The sequence below is a fragment of the Lemur catta genome, chromosome 8 (genome assembly GCF_020740605.2).
Source record: "Lemur catta isolate mLemCat1 chromosome 8, mLemCat1.pri, whole genome shotgun sequence".
Taxonomy (NCBI): domain Eukaryota; kingdom Metazoa; phylum Chordata; class Mammalia; order Primates; family Lemuridae; genus Lemur; species Lemur catta.
The window spans coordinates 102,323,478-102,347,745 of NC_059135.1; the positions used below are offsets into that span (position 1 = coordinate 102,323,478).

The window sequence follows — 24,268 nt, forward strand, 5'->3', positions numbered from 1 at the left end:
TTAGACTTTAGGGACTTTGACTTTTCAGGATTTCAACATTCGGGATTATGGTGTTCATGCGGCTCATGATCGGATCCCTCCTCACGCGTGCCGGCCCCCACTGCCCTTCCTCCCCGCTCGCCGTGCGCCCTTTCCTTCCCAAGCCTGAGCTTCTCTCTTGGACATGTTGTTGGAGGAGCAGCAAGATGTTCGCAGCTGCAAGTTGTCCTTGGCCTTGGGCCGCCTGCCCTGGTGGGTTCAGGCAAGATGTCCCCACGTGAAAACGCCCACCCCCTGATTGCCTGTGTCCTGCCACCCCCTCGCCTCAACACAGTCCTCATGTCAGGGACAAAAGATGGAGATTTGGGTCCCAGGGTCTTCTGAATGCGGCCATAAGAATGCAGCTTCTGGTGCGTGCAAGCCTGTCCTACAGGTGGGGCTCGGCCACGGCTGGCCTCGAGGCCCCCACTCCTGGCTAGCCGTAGAGGAGGCCCTCTCGGGCCAGGAGGCTGCAGCGGCATTCAGGGGCACTTGCCAAGGGCCCCCTCTCCCGCTGGCTGTCCAAAGTGAGGCCCAGGGTTTCCGGGCGCTGGTGCTGGGGGCGGCGCCAGTCAGCAGGAGCCAAGGGGGCCTCAGAGTCCAGCAGACTGCCATGTGCCACCTGTTCCCCAGCCCCTGTGCTGAGCTGTGGGGACTGGCTCTCCACGGAGGCGCCGGCCTGGACGCTCAGCCCAGCAGGCTCCACCTTGAGCCTACTCAGGTCTGAGATGTGGTCTTGACACCTCCGGTCCTGTGCACTGGCCAGAGAGGGCAGGTCACGGGCAGTGGCCACACTGGGGGGGCTGCTGGGCTGTTTCCGCAGCAGAGTGTCAGGGCTCTTGGCCCGCGGCTGCCCAAAGAACCCACTGCCTGCGTCCTGCCTTAGAGGCCGTCCGGGTGGGGGCTGGCCATCCTGGTGTATCTGCAGGGCTGCCACACGGGCCACACAGCCCGTCAGCATGGGCTCTGTGTCCAGAGTACTTCCCCCACGACCTGGTCTCCAGGGGCCTTGGAAACACCCCAGGTCCCCAGGTAGCCTGGGCTCCTTCTGGGAGCTAGGCCGGGCAGAGGGGCTCGGGGCCTTGTTTTTATTGGAAGTGTCTGCTGTTGCAGCAGCTGCAGACACCACAGAGGAGAACAAGCTTTCAGGGTGGCCTGCTGTCCCTTTCTCCAGAGAGGGGTGCCTGGACAGAGTGCTGGGCCCCTGCCCAGTGCCCACTGGGACCTCGCTTGCTCCGGCAAGTAGGCATTTGGTGCCTGAGCATTCCCACAGCTCCTGCCTGCGGGGTGCTGAGCACACCGTGGGCCCCCCTGCGTCTGAGGGCTGGGCTCCCCTGCCCTCCAGCTTTTCTGCCCGTGCCCTGGGGGCCCTCTGGGGGCCAGGTGGGGCTGTGGGCTCCTCAGGGGTAGGTGGGGCTCGGGGTGCAGGGCCACGGCGGAGCCAGCTCACAATGCCCATGGTGATGGCCAGCTCGGTGTTGCAGAGCTTCAGCAGGCACTCCTTGCCCTTCCAGGAGCTCTGCAGGAAGCCCTGGCTGAGCAGGTCGGGGCCTGGCGCTGGGGCCAGGTTCTCCTCGGCCCCCACGTGGAAGCTGCACATAGACAGCGGCGTCCCCAGGGCTGGCCCCGACAGACTCTCAGACACACACAGGTCGTCATCCGGGCTCGGGCCGACGGGGCCTTCACTGGGGTCGTGGAAGAGCTCGTAGAGGGCGTCCCCACTGTAGCTGTCCCGTGGGAAGGGGGCTGCGGGTGTGCCTGGGCTCGTGGCCTCCTTCCTGTCCTCCTCGAGGCCCGGCGAGAAGGAGTCATAGTAACCCTCATCACTCGTGGACACAGATTCTGGCTGCTCACTCTTGGGGGTACCGGTGTCAACAGAGCTAGCTTTGGAGCCGCTCCGGGGATCCCTGCAGGGGCACAAGGGCAGCTGGGCGAGCCCAGCCGCGTCCAGCCTGGGCCGCTCTGTGTCTGTGCCCCGGGGGGCTGCCAGCCACGGGCCCAGCAGGGCACGCTGCTGTTGCCTCACTGAGCGGTTCACGCTGTCCCAGAACTTGGTGAAGTCAGCCGCCTCGCTCTGGGCAGGTGAGGCCAGCTGCTCCACACTGCCCTGGAAGGGGCCCCGGGGGACCGTGCTGTCCAGGTCCTGGGGAGCGCCAGCTGGGCTCTCCAGGCCTCCGTTCAGCCCCAGGGATGGCACTGAGCTCTCGTCAGCAAAGATCTCCCCGCAGCCCGTGAGCGAGTCGAAGCTCTGGAGCGAGGCCACGTCCTCGCACAGGGCCCTGCAGAGGTCGAAGGACGCGTCAGGCAGGAGCTCACTGTCCGACAGGTCCTGCCACGGGCTGTCTGGCCCTGGCCCCTCACCCTGGGCGGGGAAGGCTTTGCCTCGTTCCCCTCCAGCGTCCGGTGGGCCCCCGGGGGAGAGTGAGCCCTTCCCCTTGGCTTCTAGTGAGGACAAGTTCTCAGTCTTGTTTCTGCGAATGTGGAAGAGGTTCCGAAAGCACTTCTTAGGCCGTTTCAGGGAAATTCTCTTCCTTGGGATGCTCTTGGCCACAGCCGGCACGAAGGGCACCTGGGGCACAAAGTGGCGGTAGTCGATCATGCGCTGGCTGCCCGAGGGCCCCGGGAAGCTGGCACTGCCTGCCAGCTGCCCGGGGGAGGCTGCTGCCCTGCCAGCCCTCGGCACACTGTCGTGAGTCCTGCTTTTTCGTATCAGCTTAAAGGCGGCCTCACAGGAGGCTGCCGGACTCCCGCCAGGGTCTGGCTGTGCACCCCGGCTGGGGTGGCTGTCACGCTCTTGGGCTCCGGGACTGGCCTGCGGGTCTTTCTCACCGTGGAGCCTGTGCTGTGCCCCCAGCGGGACTGACCGGGGGCCTGCACCCTCCCCCGTGGGGGCAGTGGCTGCTGGGTCTGCGGGTTTCTCGTGGGAAGCCTGCAGGCTGGATTTGATGAAGGTCTTTCCTCTCTTCAGTTCCATGCCGCCGGCGCCCCAGCTGCTGTGGAGGAAAGCGGGAGGCACTTAGTATTCCAGACCGGACTAGAACTTCTGCCTACCGCTCCCACCGCCCCCTCGCTGCAGGGCCTATGTCCTAGGGAGCCCCCTTGGAGGCAGGAGAGAGGGAGACAGGAACAGCCCCAGCGCACTGACGGCTTCTGCCTACAGGTACACAGTAGGCACAAAATGAGAGCTGCCTGGTGACTGCTGCACCCATGAGCTCTTGACTAACGCAAACACCCTCTCAGCTCATCCGGCCAACCCAGACTCCCATTTCCAGGCCGGGCTTCTAGCAGCGGCAGCTCAGTGAACCCTCACCACGCCAGCATGAGGGAGGCCTCACGGCCCGGCCGAGTGGGCGGAGCAGAGGATCCCGTTAGGTAAGGTACCTCTGCCATCTGGTCAGAGACAGCTGAACGGGACACCCAGGCCCACCTGCCTCCCATTGCAAACTCCAGGACTGTGCATCTGCTGGGGAGGCAAGACACAGCCGAACACCTCACGGAGCATGGACTGAGGGGAGAGAGAACATCGCGGTGGGCGGTGGGCACGGAGTGGACTCAGGGGCAGCAGATGTCACCTTTTGTGTACACAGCACTGGCAGATATCGACCCCTGCAGTGCCGTCCAGAGAAGCGTTCTGGTGCTCACTCTGAGTTCAGTGGGAAAGAGGGCCCAGAGGTCTGCCCGGGCGGGGACAGGCAGGGTTGGGAGTGGTAACCCCTGACCTCCTGGCACAGCCGGGGCGTCAGGCCTCACCCTGATCAGTGGGGAGCCGCACCGTCTTCTGAACGGGTGGCAGCAGCGCTTCAGTGAAGGGTGCTCTAGGACAGAGAATGGGAAGGGAGCCTTGCAGAGAGGACTCCAGCAAGAGTCTGGAGCGAGAGGCATTCCTGATGGCCTGGATGCGGACAGAGGCAGGCAGAGGCTACAGGGCACGCTGTTGGGGCTTCCAAAGGAAGGAAGGCCAGGATTCCGCAAAGGCAGGAAGACAGAGAAAGGGGGCAGGGAGTCCTAGATGCCAAGACCTGGATTCATGCCAAGAGAGGGACGGCGAGGGTGGGAAAGGAGGAGGGCAGGAGCTGAGCGAGGTGCGGAAAGGGAAGCAGGGTCTAGTTTTAAACATGCTACCCCTGGGGTAAGTTTGGAGAGCCCCGATACCCCAGCAAGAGAGGGCAGATGTGACAACCTTCCCTGAGTTTTCTCACATGTCACGGCTCTGGGCTCAGGCCCGAAACACCCCTGTCCGCCAGTGTCCCCTTCCTCGGCGGTCAGCGGCCTGCCAGCGGTTCTCTGCCGGGCTGGCCTCTGCCTCTCCCTAAGGGCTGCTCCGTAGGCCCTGCTCTCTCTCCCCTTCTCGGCCTGTAGAGGCCACAGCAGGCGTCACTGGGGCCTCCAGCTGGTGCCTTTCAGACCCAACCCCAAGAAAGGCTCGCAGCTCCCTGCACACGGCTACATGACCAGCTGACAGCCAGTGCCAGAGGCCCTGAAATGTTTCCACATGGGCAGTGGGCACATTGAAGCGAAGAGGATGAGAAGGCCTGGAAAAGCTGGCATTGCAGGGGCTCCTGGCGGCATGTGGGGCACGCTGACGGTCTCCACCTGCTCCCGCCCACGGACAGCACTTCCTCCCCTCAGAGGGGGACCTCGGACTTTTGGCTGGAGGATAAGAGGACAAGCACTGTGCCACGGATAGCTGCCGAGCCTGGGCTGGGCTCTGGCTGCAGCTCAGCCCTTGGGCACAGTACCCTGCGTGGAGGGATGGCAGCTCAAGCAGCCACACTGGCTTTTCTGCCTCCTGCCAGATGGTGTGTACCCGAGCCCTTCCCACCTCGCACCTGCAGACTCCCTTTCCACTGCACACAATCCTCCGCAGCTCTGCTGGGCTTAGCTGCACACAGCATAGTGCTTACCGCCCGGGCTGTAGCGCAGGTGACCCTGACTTGAGTCTTGGTTACAGCCGCCTTACCAGGCAGGAAGCGTGGCTCACAGCCTTATGTGGTGTAGCTCCCAATTTACAAAGAACAAATTCAGATCCAGGAATGTCCATGGGCTGGCCCAGATCACACAGGGGGTAAGTGGCAGAGCTGGGATTTGAACCCAGGCTGTCTGAATCCAAACCTGACAGCCTGGGAACCATGAGGTCAGAATCTCTTTTGTGGGAAATCTAAAAATAGAATAATGAATGTCTTTCTGTGAGGAATTTTGGAAAGCACGATGAAAGTGAAGATTAAAAGTAACAAGGGTAGCTCACACATATTTAGAAAAAAATATAATTGAAGGTTAATATGATTTCTATGGCAGGGAATTTGGAGATACTCGTTACGAGATCTCTATTTCACTTATCCTATTCTATGTTTTGGAAAAATCTTTTGATTACCATTCTCTTGGAAATAACTTCAACTAGACACAGCAAAGATTATTTCACTGTGTGCAGAATTTTGCAACTGCAAGAACTAAAATGGTTTATTTGATATATATCTCTGTAAACACAACTACCAGTTTCTCAGTTCTTGGAACAATCAACTGATTTAAAATCATGAACAGTTGGAAATTTCACTCCACTCTGAACTTGAAAAATAGCTGTCATTGCTTTAGATGGCTACACTCAGCGTCACTAATATTGCCAACCCCACTTCCTGAGTTTATTTAGCACTTTCCACACAGAAAGGACAATAAGCAGGAGAATACGGAATGATGAACCAGAGAATTGTCAATACTAGAGCAATCACAGGAAAGCTAGTCTGTGTTCAGTCCAGTCAGTTCCCACATTAAAATATTGTATCTGAATCTGTCTCTTTGGAAAGTCCTGGCCTGTGCGTGGCATGAATGGCAACTCCCTGAGTGGTTGGAGGGCCCACTGCCTGGCTGGAGGCAGGCTGAGCAGTTACCTCCTGTGACAGTTCTCAGGGGCAGAGTGGGATTTATGTGGACAGCCAGATGCTGGCACTGTCATTGCCTGAGGGTGGAGGCCAAGTGCATCCAGGTTCTCAGTTGCAAAACTGCACACTCTGCTTTGTAACCCTGTGGCTAGAGATCCCAAACCCCTGCAGGAAGTATGACAGGTCCTCCCCCACCATGTGGGACATCTGTCCCCTAAGGAGGGAGCAGACCTGTGTCTCTCCCTCCTGGCACCTTCTTGTCTGCCGTGCTCGGTGGCCACCCAGCCATTGTTCACACGGTGCTTGGTCTTGCTCCCCAAAGAGCCTGAAAATTTTTTAAGGTCCAGGACTCCAGCTCTAGTAGATTGTGAGCTATTACTTATTTGAATGAAGACCTTTATGTGTCTGAGACATCTTAGCCATACATTTACATCTAAGTTTCCTAAATAGGATGCTGAGTCTGGGATTTTTAATTCTACCAACACAGTGTATGTGCACCATTTTCTAAGACAGGTTTCAGTGACACCAAGGCCCCAGGGCTGAGTCTCTCATCTTTAAGATGAACTTGAGAATTCCATGGAAACAGGGACCACACAGTGTATTTATTTTAATCATTCTGTTTCAGGGATGTGATATATAACCCAAAATCTAAAAGACAGCAGAAAACAGTCAGGCAGAAGATGTGGGATGCATATTCCAGGCAGAGGGGATACCCTCAGAAAAGGCCCCAGGAGCAAGTGAAGAATTTTTTCCAGATCTGAAAGTGACCCAAGTGGCCAGAGCAGCAAGCCAGAGGGACGAGGTTGGGAGATTGGCTTGGCAGACCACACCTGGCCTGAGGTCTTAGGAAGGGCCTTGGCCTTCATCTAGGAGCCATGGGGTGCCAGCCTTCAAGGGCAAGTGGCAGGGGCCAATTTTCAACTTTCACAGATGACTTCAGCTGCAGGTACAAATCGATAGTGGGGGCAAGAGTGGAGGACAAGAGGTGAGGGAGCCAGAGCAGGGTCCAGGGGACAGAGAGTCGTGGCAGAGACACTATGTCTATGTGTCTTCCATACCAGTGCCTCAGACAACACACAAGGTCGTGGATTTATTGCAAACTGAGCAATTGAAGTCATTCTACTGACTGCTTTTCTACATGACAACTAACTTGGGCTTAACTGTCCTGGATTTTCTTTTCCTATTGAGAAGATAATTTTGTGCTTTTCTTTCCTTTTTTTTTTTTTTTTAACATGAATGTGACTGGGTGTGTGATTTCATGGAGCAAAGTAAAAATGCTTGAGGAACATACATGCAACAGAAATGTCTTGAGACATAAAACGCTTTTTCTAATAGTTTGGGTATTGGTTATGCCTTCCCCAGTCCCACCCTCAATATTCAGGAAAGTCACAGCAATGACATACAAAGAGGTGTACGGTGATAAGAAAGCCAGGCCCAGGGGCTTGCTAGGACCCCAGGTGGGGTGGGGCTGCGGGGCAGTACTGTAGCTATAAGGTAGGCGGCCTCGGCCTCGTCGCCACTGGAGGGAGAGACGGAGTGAAGGCCACCGTGGGGCGTGGGGGTGGGGCGTGGGGTGGGGCGTGGGGGTGGGGTGGGGAATAAAGCAGAAATAGGATCTGCAGCGAGCATCGGCAAGCCACCCAACCCCCACGTTGCAGAGACAAAGGGCCTTTGGGGAGGAAGGTCCTGGCCCACCTCCTCTGAGGGAGCCTCTGGGCGTTCCTGGCCTTCCAGCCTTATCCCTTCTTCCCCAGTTCCTGCGTCCGCGGGCGGAGGGTTTCTCCCCTTCCCTAGCTCAGACCTGGAACAGTCACCGCCCCCAGAGCGCAGATGGGGCGCTGTCTGCGCTGGGCCCCGCCGGGGGAAGGGTGCCGACCCTGTCACCTCTACTCGGACCGCCCACCACACAAGAGAACGCACAGAAATTCCCCTTCACCCCTGCCGGGGAAGTCCACATCCTTGGGGCCGAGACCGACGCAGCCTCTCGGGGCCTCGGCCACTTACCGCTGGGGAAGTGTCGCAGGCTCGGCGGTGCAGGGTCTGGCGCCGCATCCGAGCCGCGCCGCGCGCTCAGCACCACGGCCAGCTCCCAGCGCGGCGCGGCCGGGTGCGGGGAGGCCGGGTGCGGGGAGGCCGGGCGCCCTCGCCCCCTGCCGCCGCTCCACGGGCTCGGCGGCCGCGCGGGCAGCGGGCAGGCGAGGGTTAAGCCGCCGCAGGGCGACGGCGGGCGGGGCCGGGCCGGGAGCCGCGCGGACGCAGGCCCCGCGCCGCGGTGGGCGAGGTGGCGCGCGCCGGGCCGGCGGGGGCTGCGACGCGAGGACCGCCGCCTCCGCGCGCCGCCGCCGCAGCCCGGACCCCGCGGCGTCTCGCTTTGTTCGTGTTTCTCCCCGTCCCTGTTTCTGCGTGTCTCCGTCTCCCCGCGGGGCTGCGGTTTGGCGTCCCTCAGGCCCAGCCGTCTCCCCGCGCCCCGTCCGCCCCGCGCCCCCGCCGCGGTCCCCACTCCTGTGCGCGCCCCTCCCCAGCGGCCCCCAGCGCCCCGCCCCGCGGGCCCGAACCTTTTCCGAAGGGCTCGGTCACACCGAGCCTTGTCACGAGTCCTACCGAGGATTCGGAAGCAGACTTGGAGGAAGGTGCAGGCCAGTCTGGGGATGCAAGGCAGGGTCTTCCAGAACCTTCTTTACATGCCTTTCTTGGAGCCCATCGCATTGTTCATGGGAACGAAAGAGGCGCATACCCCGCTGGCGCTTACCGTGTGGGGTCCGCTTGTGCTGTGCCCTGCTGCGGGGAAGCCGTGGACCCTGCTCTCCCAGGAGCTGAGGACGAAGGGTCTGCACGCTGGACCCAGTTCCCAGCACTGAGGGGCAGCGGGGATAAAATCCGGACTGAGTAGCTCCGGGGCGGCTCAGGCGGCAGCGCGGGAGCGCGGGGCGGGCGGGGCGGGGGCTGTTCCCGACGGGGCCTCGCGGCGCGGGGCAGCACCGCAGGGCGGGATGGGGCTGAGAGGAGGGCAGAGCTGGGCTGCGTGACGAAGGCCACGCCTTTCCTTGAGCTCGCGATGCTCTCCTCCAGTCACCACGTCCAAAAAGCCCCAGACACAAGGGTATCCCCCTTGATGTGGACGGGTTTGGTTTGTCATAACCCGTGAGCCTTCCCTATAATTAGTCACCTCGAGATTGCCTCTCCCCAGAGTCATGAGGTGACTCCACCGCGGTCTCCTTTAGCAAAGGTGACCTGCCACCCTAAGACGAGCCTCCTTCTTCCGTTTCTTGCAGTCGACCCTTCTTTCTACCTAGTGATTAGCTCAGTGTGACCCCAGATCCCCTCCGCCCCATTGTTGGTTCGGTCCTGACCTTTTCTGGCTGCCTTTGGCCGCCAGGGTCCCCTGCATCGATGTCCCCCTCTGAGGGAGACATGAAGGCAGGTGTATGCCTCCTTGTCACATACCCCTCATCAGAGGTGGGACTGCCACAGAATCCACAGTGACCCTCTTGTTTAATTAATAAACGTTAGCCTTTCTTATTAAGATCGCCTTTCTTTTCGCATTTAAGGAACTTTTTATATTTGTTATAAAATAATATAATTGTGAGGATAACTATGGGGTCAACTTCTTCCAGTGAGTGATAATTGCTCTATTTTTATGCTAAATCAGTCACCCTTTGGCCAATGAGATCCATTCTAAGCCAACTACTTTGTCATTTCAGAGAGTTTAGGATCATCCTTACTTTTGGGTAACAAGAAAAGATATATTTAAAATTTTTTCTTTCCTCGCAACCTGGGATTACTTCTTCTCCCAGGACCCCTGGAAAAATCTTTCATACCAGGATTGTCCAGTTCTGATATTACTGAATGATTTTTAAAAAATATTTTTCTAATTAAACTGCCATTTTTTATAATATGCTGACTTAGATTTCTCATCTGTATTTCTGAGGTGTGGCTGTAACCCTCTTTCTCCTGGGCACCAGCTTCCTGGTCACTTGACTGTCCCCAGGGTCTCAGACTTTCTGGCCACACTCTTCGCTTTCTCAGCAGACCCACAGAATTGATTGTGAGCACCAGAAGCTGGCAGTCCCCGTGCGAGTCAGGTCAGCCCTGTCATGCAGGTGCAGGGTCCATCTTTGTAGCCTGAGAACTGAGTTCCCTGTGGGGCCCCACATCTTAGGGGACTTGGGGGTGAAGGAGCAGGACCTCACACCTCCAAAGAATGCTGGCAGCGTGGGGACTGTCCAGCTTGGAGAAGAGCAGGCCTCCAGGGCCACAATTTGGAGTGGGTGGCTCCAGGCACAGGCGAGGGAGAGGCACTCCTGCTCAGGCCAGTCCTCGCAGGGAGGTATTTTCCCCGATCGCAAACTAAGGTTGGGGGTACTATCAGATGAAGTGACCTATGCTACGAGTGGTTTCTTTTTCTTTTAAAATTATTAATATTTTTAAACTGTTCTTTCTTTCATATTTTTTTAAACAATGACTAGTTTGTTTCTTTTTCTTTTTTATTGTGGTCAAATATACATAATATAAAGTGTACCATTTTACCAGTTTTTAAGAATACATTTCAGTGGCAATGAGTACGTTCACATTGTTGTGTGCCTTCACCACAATCTATTTCCAACACATTTTCATGACCCCGAACAAACTCTATATCCATTGAGCACTAACTCCGCATTCTCCTCTCCCGCTCGCTGCTGGTAGCCAGTATTCTACTTTCATTCCTCTATGGATTTGACTACTCCAGATACCCCATGTAAGTGGAATCATAAAGCATTTGTCCTTTTGTGACTTATTTCACTTAGTGTAATGTTTTCAAGGTACATCCACACTGTCCAGCATGTGTCAGAATGTCCTTCCTCTTTAAGACTGGATAGTATTAATACTCCATTGTATATATAGACCATATTTTGTTTATCCATTTGTCTGTTGATAGACATTTTGTGTTGTTTCCACCTTTTAGCTATTGTGAATAATGCTATTATAAACAGTGATATACAAATATCTGTTCAAGTTCATGCTTTCAGTTCTTTAGGGTATAAAACTGGAAATGCAGTTGCTGGGTCATATGGTAATTCTATGTTTAATTGTTTGAGGAACCATGGTACTGTTTTCCACTATGCCTGCGCAATTTTACATTCCCGCCAGCAATGTACAAGGGTTTCATTTTTTTCACATCCTTACCAACACTTGTTATTTTCTGTTTTGTTGTTGTTGTTTTGTTTTTTTAAACAGTAGCCATTCTAATGGGTGTGAAATATTATATCATTGTGGTTTTGATTTTCATTTTCCCAATGATTGTGATTTTGAGCATCTTTTCATGTACTTATTGGCCATTTGTATATCTTCTTTAGAGAAATGTCTATTCAAGTCATTTGTCCATTTTTAATCAGATTGTTCATGTATTCTGGATATTACTCCCTTATCAGATATATGATTGGCAAATATTTTCACCCACTCTCTGGGTTGCCTTTCACTGTCTTGATAATGTCCTTTGATGTGCAAAAGTTTTTAATTTTGATGAAGTCTGAGTTATCTATCTTTTGTACTGTTACCTGAATTTTTAGTGTCATATCAAAGAAATCCTTGCAAAATTCAATGCTATGAAGATTTCCCTTTATATTTTCTAATAAACGTTTTATAGTTTTAGCTCTTACTCATCTTTGATCAATTTTGAGTTAATTTTTGTATATGGTGTGAGAGTCCAGTTTCATTCTTTTACATGTGGACATTCAGTTTCCCCAGCACGATTTGTTGAAAAAACCGTCCTTTCCCCATTGAATCATCTTGGCCCCCTTGTGCCATCATTTGACCATAGATGTTAGGGTTTATTTCTGGACTCTTTCTTGGTCTATATGTCTGTCTTTATGCTAGTACCACACTGTTTTGATTACTGTAGCTTTGTCCCAGTCTACTTTTGTAAGCATATAAATCTTTTTATTTTAGATTTTATGTCAAGGCTCTCTGGCTTAGCTTTAATTCTTGCTTTTATTACTCTTAACAAACATGCCCTTAAACACTGGGAAATAAATATTGAAATATGGTTTCTTTGGCACAATCTCCTTTACGCTATAAAAGGGCCTGGGTAGCAAAATGATAGGGTCTAACACTGACTGGGACCTGGGGGTCACCTACTGCAACAAAGACGAGTTTCTTCTGATGGGGACCCTGGGTGGTGAGCAAAGGACCCCAACCCGACCTCACACTTTGCATCCACATGCACAAAACTGTTTTATGATCACCAAGAGAACTCACACAATCTCTTGCCACTCCCTCCTCCTTCTATCAAAGCATTTGGCTCTGTTGGTCCCAGTTTTGGGGGGATTTTATTATCTTCCTCATAACAGTATTTCTGCCATGGCATCCATCCACCCATCCATCCATCCACTCATTCAATGAATGTTTATTTGGTGACTATCACATCCCAGGCACTGTTCTTGACCTTGGAAATAAACCAGATAAAAACTTGGCCTTCAATGAGCTTATATTTTGATTGGGGGAGATAGGCAACAAGTAAAATAAATATACAGTAAGTTAGTTGGTTGGTTATGGAGAAAAATAAAGTGGGCTAAGGGGCTAGGAAACCATGTGATGTACAGCAAAACCCAGGGTGTGTATAATGGCACTGCTTATAATGCATTCTAAAATAGAATATATTTTTCTGGCCCCCAAACTGGTAATGTTTAAATAAATTTTGGTACATTCATATAGTGGAGAATCATGCAGCCATTGAAAATGTGGTTGGACACCATATTTTTTAACTTCAGTAATGAAATGGTATTCATAAAATGTTTCTAAATGAAAAACAGTCTAGAAAAAGTGCATACAGATCTGGTTTTAATTCTGTAAAATAAATATATTCGGTAAAATGACTTGATGAATGTATACGAAAATGTTAAAATGATTGTATTTGGGCGGTGGAATTATGAGAGGCTTTGTGATTTTTTCTGTAAGTTTGTATAAATCAACATGGCTGATATAAAAAAAACCTGCACACACACATTCGTACACACACATACACACACGTGTAAATGCACACACATGCACACAGAGTCATGAGTTGAATAATGAGATTTCTGTCAATGACAGACCACATGTATGACAGTGGTCCCAGCAGATGGGAATGCACTCGACAAGTTCCTGTCACCTGGTGATATAGCATCTACCTGCCTCTCCGTCCTGAGAGGGCAAACGTGTTTGCATGCACGAACTTCTTTCCTGTCCTTTCCCGGTGTCTTCCACATTATTTTTACCTATGATCCTAATTACAGCTTGTTACCCCCGCACATATTGCTGTGATCATCGTTGGCTGTCTGTGCTGTGGGTCCAGTGACCTTGCTCTTCTCCCGTCGCCACCGTGCTGTGTGCGTCGTGGATGCTTGGTGAGCACTGGCTCACACGTGAGGGACACACCGCTGCGAGGGCTGCACGTCGTCTCACTGCAGTGGCACCACAGCCGATCACTTCAATCACAGGAGTGACGGACACCTCCCCAGATACCCCCAGCCCTGCTGGCTGAGCGGGACCCTCATGTCCTTGGTGATGCTGTCACCCTGTGCGACTGTTTTCCTTAGAAGCCTCTGGTGGGGTCCTCTTCCTCGGGTCTCTGTGCAGGGTGTAGGCCAGACCCCCATGGACCTGGCTACTGCACCTTTGGGGCCAGTGTCACAGACAGGCCATGACTCTAAGGAGTGGGGTGGACGGAGGGTTTCCTTATGAAGAAAGGCCCACTGAGAGGGTGAAAGGTGCACGACACCACTACTGAGTCCTTGTCCTGTCTGGGTTCCCCAGAAGGAGCCCTGAGGAGGTGCTAATGGTGTGTCTGGATGTGACAGCAGGAAGCCCTGGCAGTGAGGGCTGAGGAGCAGTGGGTCGGGTGTGCCACTAGGCCGTTTCCTTCTGCAGGACGCTGGCTCTCGGGCTCGCTCAGCACTCGGACAGACAGCCTGAACGTTTGGCAGCGCTACCCGGCCTGGGGAAAGCAGGCTGGGCCGTCTCTTTAGCCCTCCCGTGGGCTGAGGGCTGCTTAGGGCTGTGGGTGGCAGTTGCTCTGGGCTCGTCCTAGGAATGAACTGGGGATTCTTCGAGGACCAGAAAAAGCCGCAGCAGACATACCTAACAAACCCGGGAAGTGCCCGTCTGGCCACCCGCTTTCTGGACCAGCAGTACCTGCCGCCAGCCCTCTGCTGATCCTTCCTAAGGATCGGTCTCCTCTCCGCCGCTTTTACTGTCCCTGGTAATGTGTCTATCTGCAAATTTCTTTTTATCCCTTTTTAGACTCAGTTGCTTCCTTGAAGGTGGCTTGCCACCCTCAAATAATTGTGGAATGTTCTCAGGCTTTTTCTCTTCAAATGCTGCCCCTTCCCCATTTTCTCTAATGCTCCCTTCTGGGATCTGCATACGTCAGAGCTTCTCCCCCATGGCTCTCTGTCCCTCTTTAAATATATTGCTAGATCTTTTTGGGTTGCAGTATATATAATTTCTTTAGATTCATCTTTCATTCCTTTAATTATTTTTTGTGGTATCTTTTCTGATGTCTATTGAGTTTTAACTTCAATCACTGTATAATTCAACGCTAAGTGCTTTGGTGATATAGTGAGCCTACCTGCCTTCCAATTACTATATAATTCAACCTTGGAAGTTTTGTTTGCCTGTCTGTTTCTCCTTCAGATCTGCATGGTAATTTTCATAGTGTCTTGCTAATTGTTCATATTGCTGAGATGTTTTTATTTCTTCAAACCTTTTGAACTTACTTATTTTATATTCTGTGTCTGATCTGAAGTCTTGGTCTGACTCTGCTGTCTGCTCTTTCTCTTGGCTCATCATCAGATTATAATATTTCACTGTGAGTGTTGAGTTTTTTTTTCACAGAAAACTGACCAATTTCCTTGGTACATAAATTTCTTGAAGCTTTAGTTGAAGTTAATGTTCTTCAGAAAGTATTTGAATTTGTTTCTTCTATTTTTCAGGGGCTCTACCAATCTCAGATTATTTTTATTTATTTAAAATGTATTACATTTTTATAATTGAGTTTTTTTCTAATTTGGGGCTGCAAATCCACATAATGAATGACTTCTGATCACAAATTCCCTGGTGAGGTTTTTCCCCGGCACTCACTGCCAAGTCCAAGACAGGGGAGTTTCTCTGCTGACTCCTTCAATTCAGAGGGCTTACATCTTCTTGCAGCCGTAGGTCCTGCTAAGGTTCGAATGTTTGTGTTTCCTCCCAAATTCCTGTTGAAACTCAATCTCCAGTGCCACCGTGTGGAGAGTGGGGCCCTTGGGGGTGATTAGGTCTTGAGGACCCTCCTTTGTGAATGGGACTAAGGCCTTTACAAGAAAGGCTTCACGCAGCGTCACCCCTTTTGTCTTTCCATCTCTTCCTCCTTGTGTGGACACAGCATTTGTCCCCTCCGGAGGATGCCATGACAAGGGGCCAGCGTGGACACTGATATGGGGCCCTCACCAGACACAGAACCTGCTGGCACCCTGATCGTGGCCTTGCCAGCCTCCAGAGCCAGGAGAGATAGATTTCTGCTCTCACGGGTTACCCGTCTCAGATAATTTGCCACAGCAGCAGGAACAGCCTGAGACAGGTTCCCAGTCTCTGCTAACGTTCCCGCCCAGACTCCTCACCCGGGGGCCTGGGCTCTGTCCTCTCTCTCCAGTGCCCCTCACACTGGTTAGATCTTCCAGTTTTGCATGTTGCCTTAGGGCAAAAACTGGTACCCCGGTGACTTCCCAGGAATCCATCTTTCTCTTCAGTTTTGGTCTTACTTGTAAGTGATCAACAACTCATTTAAAATGTTTTTGTAATATTGGACCTTGCTATTTAAATTGTTTGCAGAAGGAGGGTGGCTTATGCCACCGTCTCCCAGAGATGAGTGAATGCCCACTCTCTTCTCAGAACTGCCCTGCGCGCCCACAGCCGGCTCTCCAGAGAGGGCTGCCCAGGCGCGCCCAGTAGGGTGCTGGCGTGTGCACATTTCCTTATGTTGTAGATCCTCAGGCGTCACTCAGCCTTATTTGAAAACTTCAGCTCGGGCTCAGCTGAGCTACAATCCAGGGGAGCCTTCTGTGGCTCAGAGCTCTTTAAGATTAAAGAGGGCAGAACTCCTGAGCTGCCAGCTGGAAAACAGCAACAACAAGAAAAACTTCAGTCTTTTTAATAGATGTGTACAGACATCTCTCTCACAGCATTAAGAAATGTAAATTAGAAACACGTGCGATAAATGCCTCTACACACTATTAATAGACACCTCTACATACCTATTAGAAAGACAGGATTCTTGCTGTTGTTTTGGTTTTGGGTTCCTTCTTTGTCTTTGACATACAATAACCATCCATCTTCAATTTTCATAATTTTATCTTTATTTCTTTTAAAACCTTTGTTTTTTTCCACTTCCTTTTTTTTTTTGGTGTTTTGTTCTGAAATGGGGGTGTCACTATGTTGCCCCGCTGGCCTCGAACTCCTGGGCTCAAGCAGTCTTCCCATCTCAGCTGTCCAAGTAGGTGGCATTACAGGCCTGCGTCACCATGCCCAGCATTTCCACTTCCTGCTCATTTTTCTTTCAATGTTCTCCTCTAGTTCTGTGTGGAATTGTTTTGGAGCCTGAGGTAAAAGGAAAAAATCAATAATACTGATCTTATCCTTATTTAAAGTTTTGAAATTTGTCGTTCTTTTTTCTTTCCATTTTCTTTTCCTTTTCTTTGTTTTTTTTTTTTTTGTTTGTTTGTTTTTGAGACAAAATCTTGCTCTGTCATCCTGGCTGGAGGGTAGTGGTGTCATCACAGCTCACTGCAGCCTCTAACTTCTGGGCTCAAGCAATCCTCCTACCTCAGCCTCCCAAATAGCTGGGACTGCAAGCTACGCCACCATGCCCGGCTAGTTTTTCTATTTTTAGTAGAGGCAAATTTTTTTCTATTTTTAGTAGAGACAGGGTCTCACTCTTGCTCAGACTGGTTGATATTTTGTTAATCATGGACTTTTGCATTAATTTTGATTTTACAGAATATTTCATTCAAATATGATCTGTCTGGATGCCTGGGTGTTCTCATGCCCTGCAGTCTCCTCCTACCTTGCTTCCCTTACCCCCATCCTCTTCCTTCCTTACCAGGAACAGCAGAGTCTATCTGTGCAGCCTCCTATGTAATTTTTTTAATGATTATTTAAATCTTCTATTTTTCTTAAGCTCTGCTAGTTCATACTCCTCCTTTTGTTATTTGACTATAATTTCCTTGAGCTCATGTTTTTCTGTTTTTGCTATTGTGTCACAGAGATTATTGCTTCACTTAACACTTTTTGGTTGTTTTTGTTTTTGCTTGTTTAAGTTGACATTGAAATGTCTGACCACAATTTGCCTCTGATCCAGGGCCATATTTTTCTGGTACAAGATCTCATCTGCTACTTATTTGTCCTCTTCTTCTTCTGTTTTATCACGAGGCTGCGGCTGGCTCATGGACTGCACCTGTGCAGGAGAACTTGGAGTACAGTGCAAGAGACAAACCAGACCCACTGCTCCCCTTTCCTTCCCCCACCCCACCTTCCACACCCCGGCCTTCCAGGCTCGGCTTCCTGGGCAGTCAGGGCTCAGATGCCTGTTTTACACACCTTCCTGCCTGTGCATGGTGAGGATTCCTTTAGACCTGTCTTGTAGCTTGTACTAATTTTCTCCAACAGTGTGGGCAGCTCATAGAGAAATTGATCAGAACTTCCTGGAGGATGTGCAGAAAGGGCCCCAGAGGTCCACGATTGCAGGTTGTGCTCCCAGACCACGGAGTCCTTTGGAGAGTTGGAAGGGACAATTGTGAGGTCATCTAGTCCAGCAACTACCCCCTGACCTAAGGGAGACTGGATTCTCCTCAAGGAAATACACCTTGGCTACAAACTCACCTTTGAATTCATTGCTTTGAATCTGAAATTGGAATGGTATAGAGTTTTGGTTAGTTTCCAGGTGATTTGTAACTTATTTATGTTTGGCAGAACTTCTTAAAAATAACATTTTATTTATTTATTATTTACATACACATAGATGCATACATTTATTGTGTACAACATGTCATTCTGAAATATGTATGTACGTCATGGTATGGCTAAATTGAGATAATTAGCATAAGCATTACTTTGCATACTTACCATTTTTCTGTTCGTGGTTTTGTCCTCTTCCTTGCCCACCCCCTTTTGCAGTAACTTCTTCCCGTGACTCCTTTTCTCGCTTCCTCCCCACTCAGCTCTCCCAGGAGCAGCTGCTGGCAGGAGGCGCTGTGGAGAGAGGCCTGGGCTGCCCTCCAGGCTTGCGGGGTGGGGGTGGGGTCTCCAGTGACTTGTGAGCTGTCACTTCCTTCAGCCTTTTTGTTCCCTCTGGGCTTCGGACCTGCACTCAAAGGCAACTCTGTCCTCCCCCACCACAACCCACAGTCTTTTCCTGACAAATGTGGCTTCTCTGCAGACTTCAGCATAGCCCATCACTCTTTCCCCCAACCACACAGAACCCAGGAAGCCCTGCCACCATCCTGAGCTCCGGGTGTCTGTTGGCACTGACAGGCCTCGTCAGTTTTGCCATTCAAGACGTGCCTTCACGCTAGAAAAGTGTGTCCTGCTGGCTGTCTCCACGCCTGAAGCTTCGGGGCTCATCCTCCAAGTCCCCCCATCTCCAGGTCAGCGTGCCCACCTGGTGGGCCTCCCTTCCTTTTTGTGATGTGGAACTTTAGATGTCTCTTCAATTTATCAAAGGTAGCAGCTCTGTCTCTGCACCTCTTTTTCCTGGTTACTTGTGGGTGCTTTCTTAGAGAAGTGGGAAACATCCTGGTATTTTAAAATTAGAGGTTTTGCAAAGGCTTTTGAACAGGAGATACTGCTGAGACAAGTGTACTGCTGGGTAGGCCTTTCTGCCTGAGGTTGGAAGGAGGAATCAGGGAGAAGGGATTACAGTTGCTTCCATTTTTTCCTGTGTGGGACGGGAGAAACAATAGCATCTCACGTACAGGGTCATTGTGAGAACTAGATGAGGTGCATGTGTATAGAATCTGGCGTGTAGTAGGCGCTCAGTCAGCGCCACCTAGTGCTATGGTCAATTGCCTTCACAATGACCTTGTGAGACATATGATCTAGCATCATCATCTTCATTTGAGAGATACAGAAACTGAGTCCCAGAGTTGAATGACTTGCCCAAAGTCACATAGCTTGTTCTTAGCAGAGCAGAAGCCAGAACCCAAATCTTCTACCACTGCACCCCAAACTTCCGTATTTCCACCGTGGCACTCCCTGAGCAGTGAGTAGGCTATTTGTGAGGATATGCAGACAGCCTTGGTTGTGCCTCCAGAACTCAGATTCTGGCCACTTAGGCCTGGGCCATTGGTCAGATTTGTAACTGTATTTGCAGATGTTTTTAACAGAGCCAGACTGAGCTGCCCACCCTGGTGGGAGATTGACCCACCTGGCATTAGTTCATAAGGAAGGAGAGTCTGGGAGTGTGGACTCTAGGTAAATCCATCCCTTCCCCAGTACATACACCTCCAGATGCCTTTGGGTTTGAAGAATGAGGTCTCTTTTCTCATTTATATTTTATTAAATCTATGCCGCATTCACATTATGATGATGTCATTATTACCCACTGATGAGCTCAATAGTGTACAATGATCATGTTTCCTTCCTTGTACAACTTTTCATTTTTCCTGGAGTTAATCATTCCTTTTTTGTTTGTTTAATTTTCTATGTATCTGTCACTACTGAAACTCTTCAAGGAATATGTGAATAAACTCTCCATATATTTTCCTTGTGGTCAAATGCATTCTTAATTTGTCCATTTCTGTCCTTTTTTCTTTTTGGATATCTCCTCCCACTCCCTCCTCTCCTGCGCCCATGGGGCCTGGCTTGGCCTTGAGCCAGCTGGGCAGTCCAAGGCCCGGGTTTTCTCCTCATCATCGAGGGAATTCTCTTGGCTCCTCTCTTGTGTTGGGTCATTTTCCTCTTTCTTGATTAATTCACTCTATTCTAGCAGCGTCCTTAGGTAAATTTCTGGAGCCCTTCAATGTCTAGGATAATTCTGTTCTACTCTTAGAGTTGACTGACAGTGTGACTGAGAGCTCAATCTTGAGCTGGGGACAATGTCCTCCCACAGTGATGGAGACCCTGCTCTTGTTTCTTCCATTTTCAGATCCTTTGTTGTGTCACTTATTGAGGTTGTTTCTTTCTGGAAGCTTTTAACATTGTTCCTGCTGTTCTGAAATGTGCTGATAATATAACTGTGGGGTTTGTTTTCATTTATTTTACTGAACACTCAGTGGGTTCTTTAAATCTGAATACTAAAATTTGGGAAATTTTATTGCTTTTAATAATAGTTCCTTTCCTCCTCTCTCCTTCTGGAACTTCTAGTATTTATAAGTTGGACTTCCTGAATTGATCCCTTAATTTTATTATTTTCTCTACTCCTTGATAAAATTTCTCAAATTTATCTTCCTATTCTATTGGAACTTTTAATATCTCTTGTCATCTCTCCTTCTGGAACTTCTAGTATTTATAAGTTGGACTTCCTGAATTGATCCCTTAATTTTATTATTTTCTCTACTCCTTGATAAAATTTCTCAAATTTATCTTCCTATTCTATTGGAACTTTTAATATCTCTTGTCATAATTCTTTATTTCCAAGAGCTCCAAACAGACAGCTGGAGCCTTCAAGGCACAACCGGTCCCTTTTCTTAGGGCGCTGCTTCCCCGAGTCATGGGCTCTGTATCTTCAAGTTTCCTTTTGCCCCAACACTGTCTGTTTCCTTTCTGGGTTCCTATTTTCTACAGAGTATTTCGTTTGATCTCTGTATTTCACGTTGGAGTCTCCACCCAAATGTTTGGAGATTCTCAGGCTGTTTCTGGCGGCCTGGCGGAGGGAGCGGCAGCGGCTCTGATTCCTCAGGGGAACCGGGTCTGCTGAGTCAGCCCTCTGCCCCCAACACACTGTGATGTCTCCCTCTGTGTTGTCCTTGCTCCCATTATCTTTTTCCCTGTGGGTTCAAGCTTTTTTTAAGTCCACCATTGCATTTTGTCGGGTTTCTGAAGGACACAGAGGTAAATGTGAGTGTTCAATCTGCTACTTTAATTATGAGTGTCTCTTCCTTCCCCTTGGAGAACATCTTGCCTCTCCCCATCTCTGTTCCCATTGTCACAGCGAGTGTCACAGCGAGTGTTACAGCGAATGTTCCCGAGGACAAACCGAGAGGCACATGGAGAGTCAGAGAATCAAGGTTTATTCGCGGGCAGGCTCAGAGGGGTCTCGCCACTAAATTCTGAGCCCCGTCTACCCAATTTTTCCCATTTTTATTAAGTTGGGGTGGTCCAAGGAGAGGGGTCTCAGGTGACTAATGCCCTCCAGGTAATAAGTTTAGTGTCTGCACCAGGTAATAGGTTTAGTGTTATGCTGATGTGTCAGATGTTAGGTTAGTGATATGCTAATGTGCCAGGTGTTAGGTTAGTAATATGCTAATGTGGGTCTTCCGTGAGGGGTGGGGGTCTCAGGTGGCTGCTGTGCTAAGTAATAGATGAGGGTTTTCCTTATCATTCCCCCTTTTGACGTCCTCATATGTCTACTATAGGGCATCATTGTTTAGTGGATGATAGCCTCATAAGGCCATTGTGTGAGTTGTTGTTCTCCGGGTTACAGTTGTTTTTATAAATTTAATAATTGTGTTGAGTATGCAGGGGCCTATAGTGAGAAGGAGAAGAATAGTTATTAGTGGTCCAGCCAGAGGTAGTAGTCATGAAGTCCATTGTTCCAAGTCAAAATCTCAGGTTTGTTTTAATTTTTTGGTTTTTTTTTGTATTTTTTTTTAGTTTTTTGACTTTTGTGGTTATTATTCCTATCCGATTTATGTAGTAGTAACACTCTTTCTCTAGGAATATATAGGTCCCCCCTTTTTAGTAGTGAGTAGGTCTAAGGCCGTCTGTTCTGTAAGGTCGCTGTTGCTAGTGAATCTAGTTGACTCTGGAGGGACAGTAGGGAATTTGTTATTTGTTTTATGTCTTTATTTAGTCCTTGGGATAACTTGTGGTAGATGTTTAGGGGTGTTTTTATGCCTCCTACTCCTGTTTTTATTTCAGTAGTAATTTTTCCTGCTATGAGGACTGATGTTAGTAAGGCCCGCCTTTTCCAGGTGTTTGGGTGGGGCCTTAGTAGAGTTTCCAGTTGCTGGGTTTTAAAGATAGAAACATCTGGGGTGAGGAATATAAGGCTAGTGGCGGGCACTTCTCCCCTCCCTAATGGAAAAAGAAGAAGCCCACGACCTGCCAAGGACAATGCCTGCAAGGCCCAGCTAAGTTAAAGGACGACCACACCTGGATGGTTACCCTGACAAGAGTCTCGGTTCCTGGAGTCCACACATACCACCAGCCCCTCCTATTTCTCAATGCCCACCCTAAAACTGCAAGGGACAATTCCTTGCTCTCCCCACCATAAATCTTCCTGCCAAAGAAACCCCTACCCCTGCCCTAAAAACATATATAAACCCACTCAGACTTCTGGGAGATGCAACTTCCCAGGTCTCTCTCTCTTGGGGCCTGTGAACCTTGCCCGGGAATGCCCCAATAAAGCCTTGTTGCTTACCCCTTTCAACTCTGCTCGTCCTTCTTTCTCTGGTGCCGGCCTATCCAAAAACCTTACAAGGAAGACCTGGGTGCAGGTCCCCGTCCAGTTTCCTGGGAGGCAGAGGTAGGCAATGTCTCTATAAAGAAAGAATATGTCATCCCGGGAGCAGGTGGCAGTGGCATTACTGGGTAAGGTTTGGTTATTTGTGTAGAGTTCACACGGTATAAATTTTAATATTTTATTTTCTCCCGTGTTAGTAATGTAAGTGATATGTATGTGGGAAGTTATGGCTAAATGGACATTGTATGTTACTGGGCCCATCAGGGATGTTTTGTTTGGGCCCAGGTTTAAGATACTGGAGTTTTAGCCTGGAGGCACGGGGAACCCCATATAGACTTGTTTTTGGAGGGATAAACAGACCCAACATGAAGTATGGTTGGGTAGGGCCTGGAGGGTCATATTGAGGAATCGAGTTATTAGGGGAGAGGTTTTTAGGGGTTTAGTGATCTTTTGGATGTCTGTAAGATCTGGGCTCTTATAAGTTGACTCTGTTACTGAGGCTATTTTAATTAGATGAGCCCTTGTGTTCTCAACCTGTTGGATTTTAGCCTGCTCTTGGACTCTTTTCCCATCAGACATTTCCCAGTGGGTGTAATAAGTCTAACAAACTGGTTTGTCCCTTGGGGCTATATAGGTTTGAGTATCACCTGTAATGGTGTCAGTCTAATATTTTTTTTCTCCACTGTGGCACACCTGAGTCTCACTATAACATGTCTTTGGCATGTAGGTGCTGACTGTGAAACCTCCCGTGGTCTAGAAGCCTCGAATAATCCCGTTAGTGGAGGGAATCCAAGTCCTAGCATAACAAGTCTCAGGGCAGGGTTTTTCTGCCATAGTTGTTAGGGCGAGTGCCCCAACCAGGAGGACTGTAGGGACTGAAGTATGAGTAGATATCTTCTAATGAGCCACCATATTACAGTTAGAGATGTCCTCTGCAGTATAGTCTAATCTTTTGGAGCTACCGAGAAGAGTCTAATTTCCAGTAAAGTCACTGTAACTACGGTGAAGGTCAGGGCCAGTGGTCCCATTTATTCCTGTTCAGCCCTGGGTGTGGCTGTCCTCGTTGGCGGACGGTTAAGTTGGATCTTTGGTGGGCTCTCTTGGTCCTGATGTGTAGTCTAGAGATCAGTTTCATTGTCTGGTTTAGTCTTTTTTACCCGGGAGTGGTGGATCCACGGAGTGATACCTGCAACTTTAATAGCAGTGGGAGCGACTAGTATCACAGTATGGGGACCCTTCCAGGTGGGCTCTAGGGGTATTTTTTTTTTCAGTCTTTTACCCAGACTAGATCCCTAGGTTGGTGGGGCTGGACAGGGAGACCCAGGGCAATAGGGTTTTTTTCTAGGGTGGTGTGGTGGATATGGCACATAGTTTTGGCTCAGGCTTGGAGGTGTATGTTTATATTTAATTTTTTTAGTTGTCTGATGTCTTTCCTTAATTGTTTGATGAGTGGGGGAGGTCTACTGAACAGGATTTTAAAGGGTGAATATCCTGTAGGCCCCGGTGTGTACCTGACTTTGAATAGGGCTAGGCTTAGTATGTCTACCCAGGGTAATTGTGTTTTCTGACATAGTTTCACTAGAGTGGTCTTGAGGGTCCAGTTTATGTGTTCTATCTTCCCTGAGCTCTGTGGCCTGTAGGCGGTATATAGTTTTTATTTGATTTTTAGTGTCTTGGTGAGGGTTTGTATGACCTCTGCAGTGAAGCTTGGTCCGTTGTCACTGTCAAAGGAGAGTGGTAGACCATACCAAAGGATGATTTTTTT

General features: G+C 50.0%; 1 protein-coding gene across 1 annotated transcript; it reads right to left on the reverse strand.

Annotated features, from left to right (window-relative positions):
- Positions 1-454: 454 nt before the first annotated feature.
- Positions 455-2,992, reverse strand: AMER3 (APC membrane recruitment protein 3). Its single transcript, XM_045559423.1, has one exon. It carries the CDS (start codon positions 2,990-2,992, stop codon positions 455-457), a length of 2,538 nt encoding a protein of 845 aa, XP_045415379.1.
- Between the last annotated feature and the right edge of the window lie 21,276 nt (positions 2,993-24,268).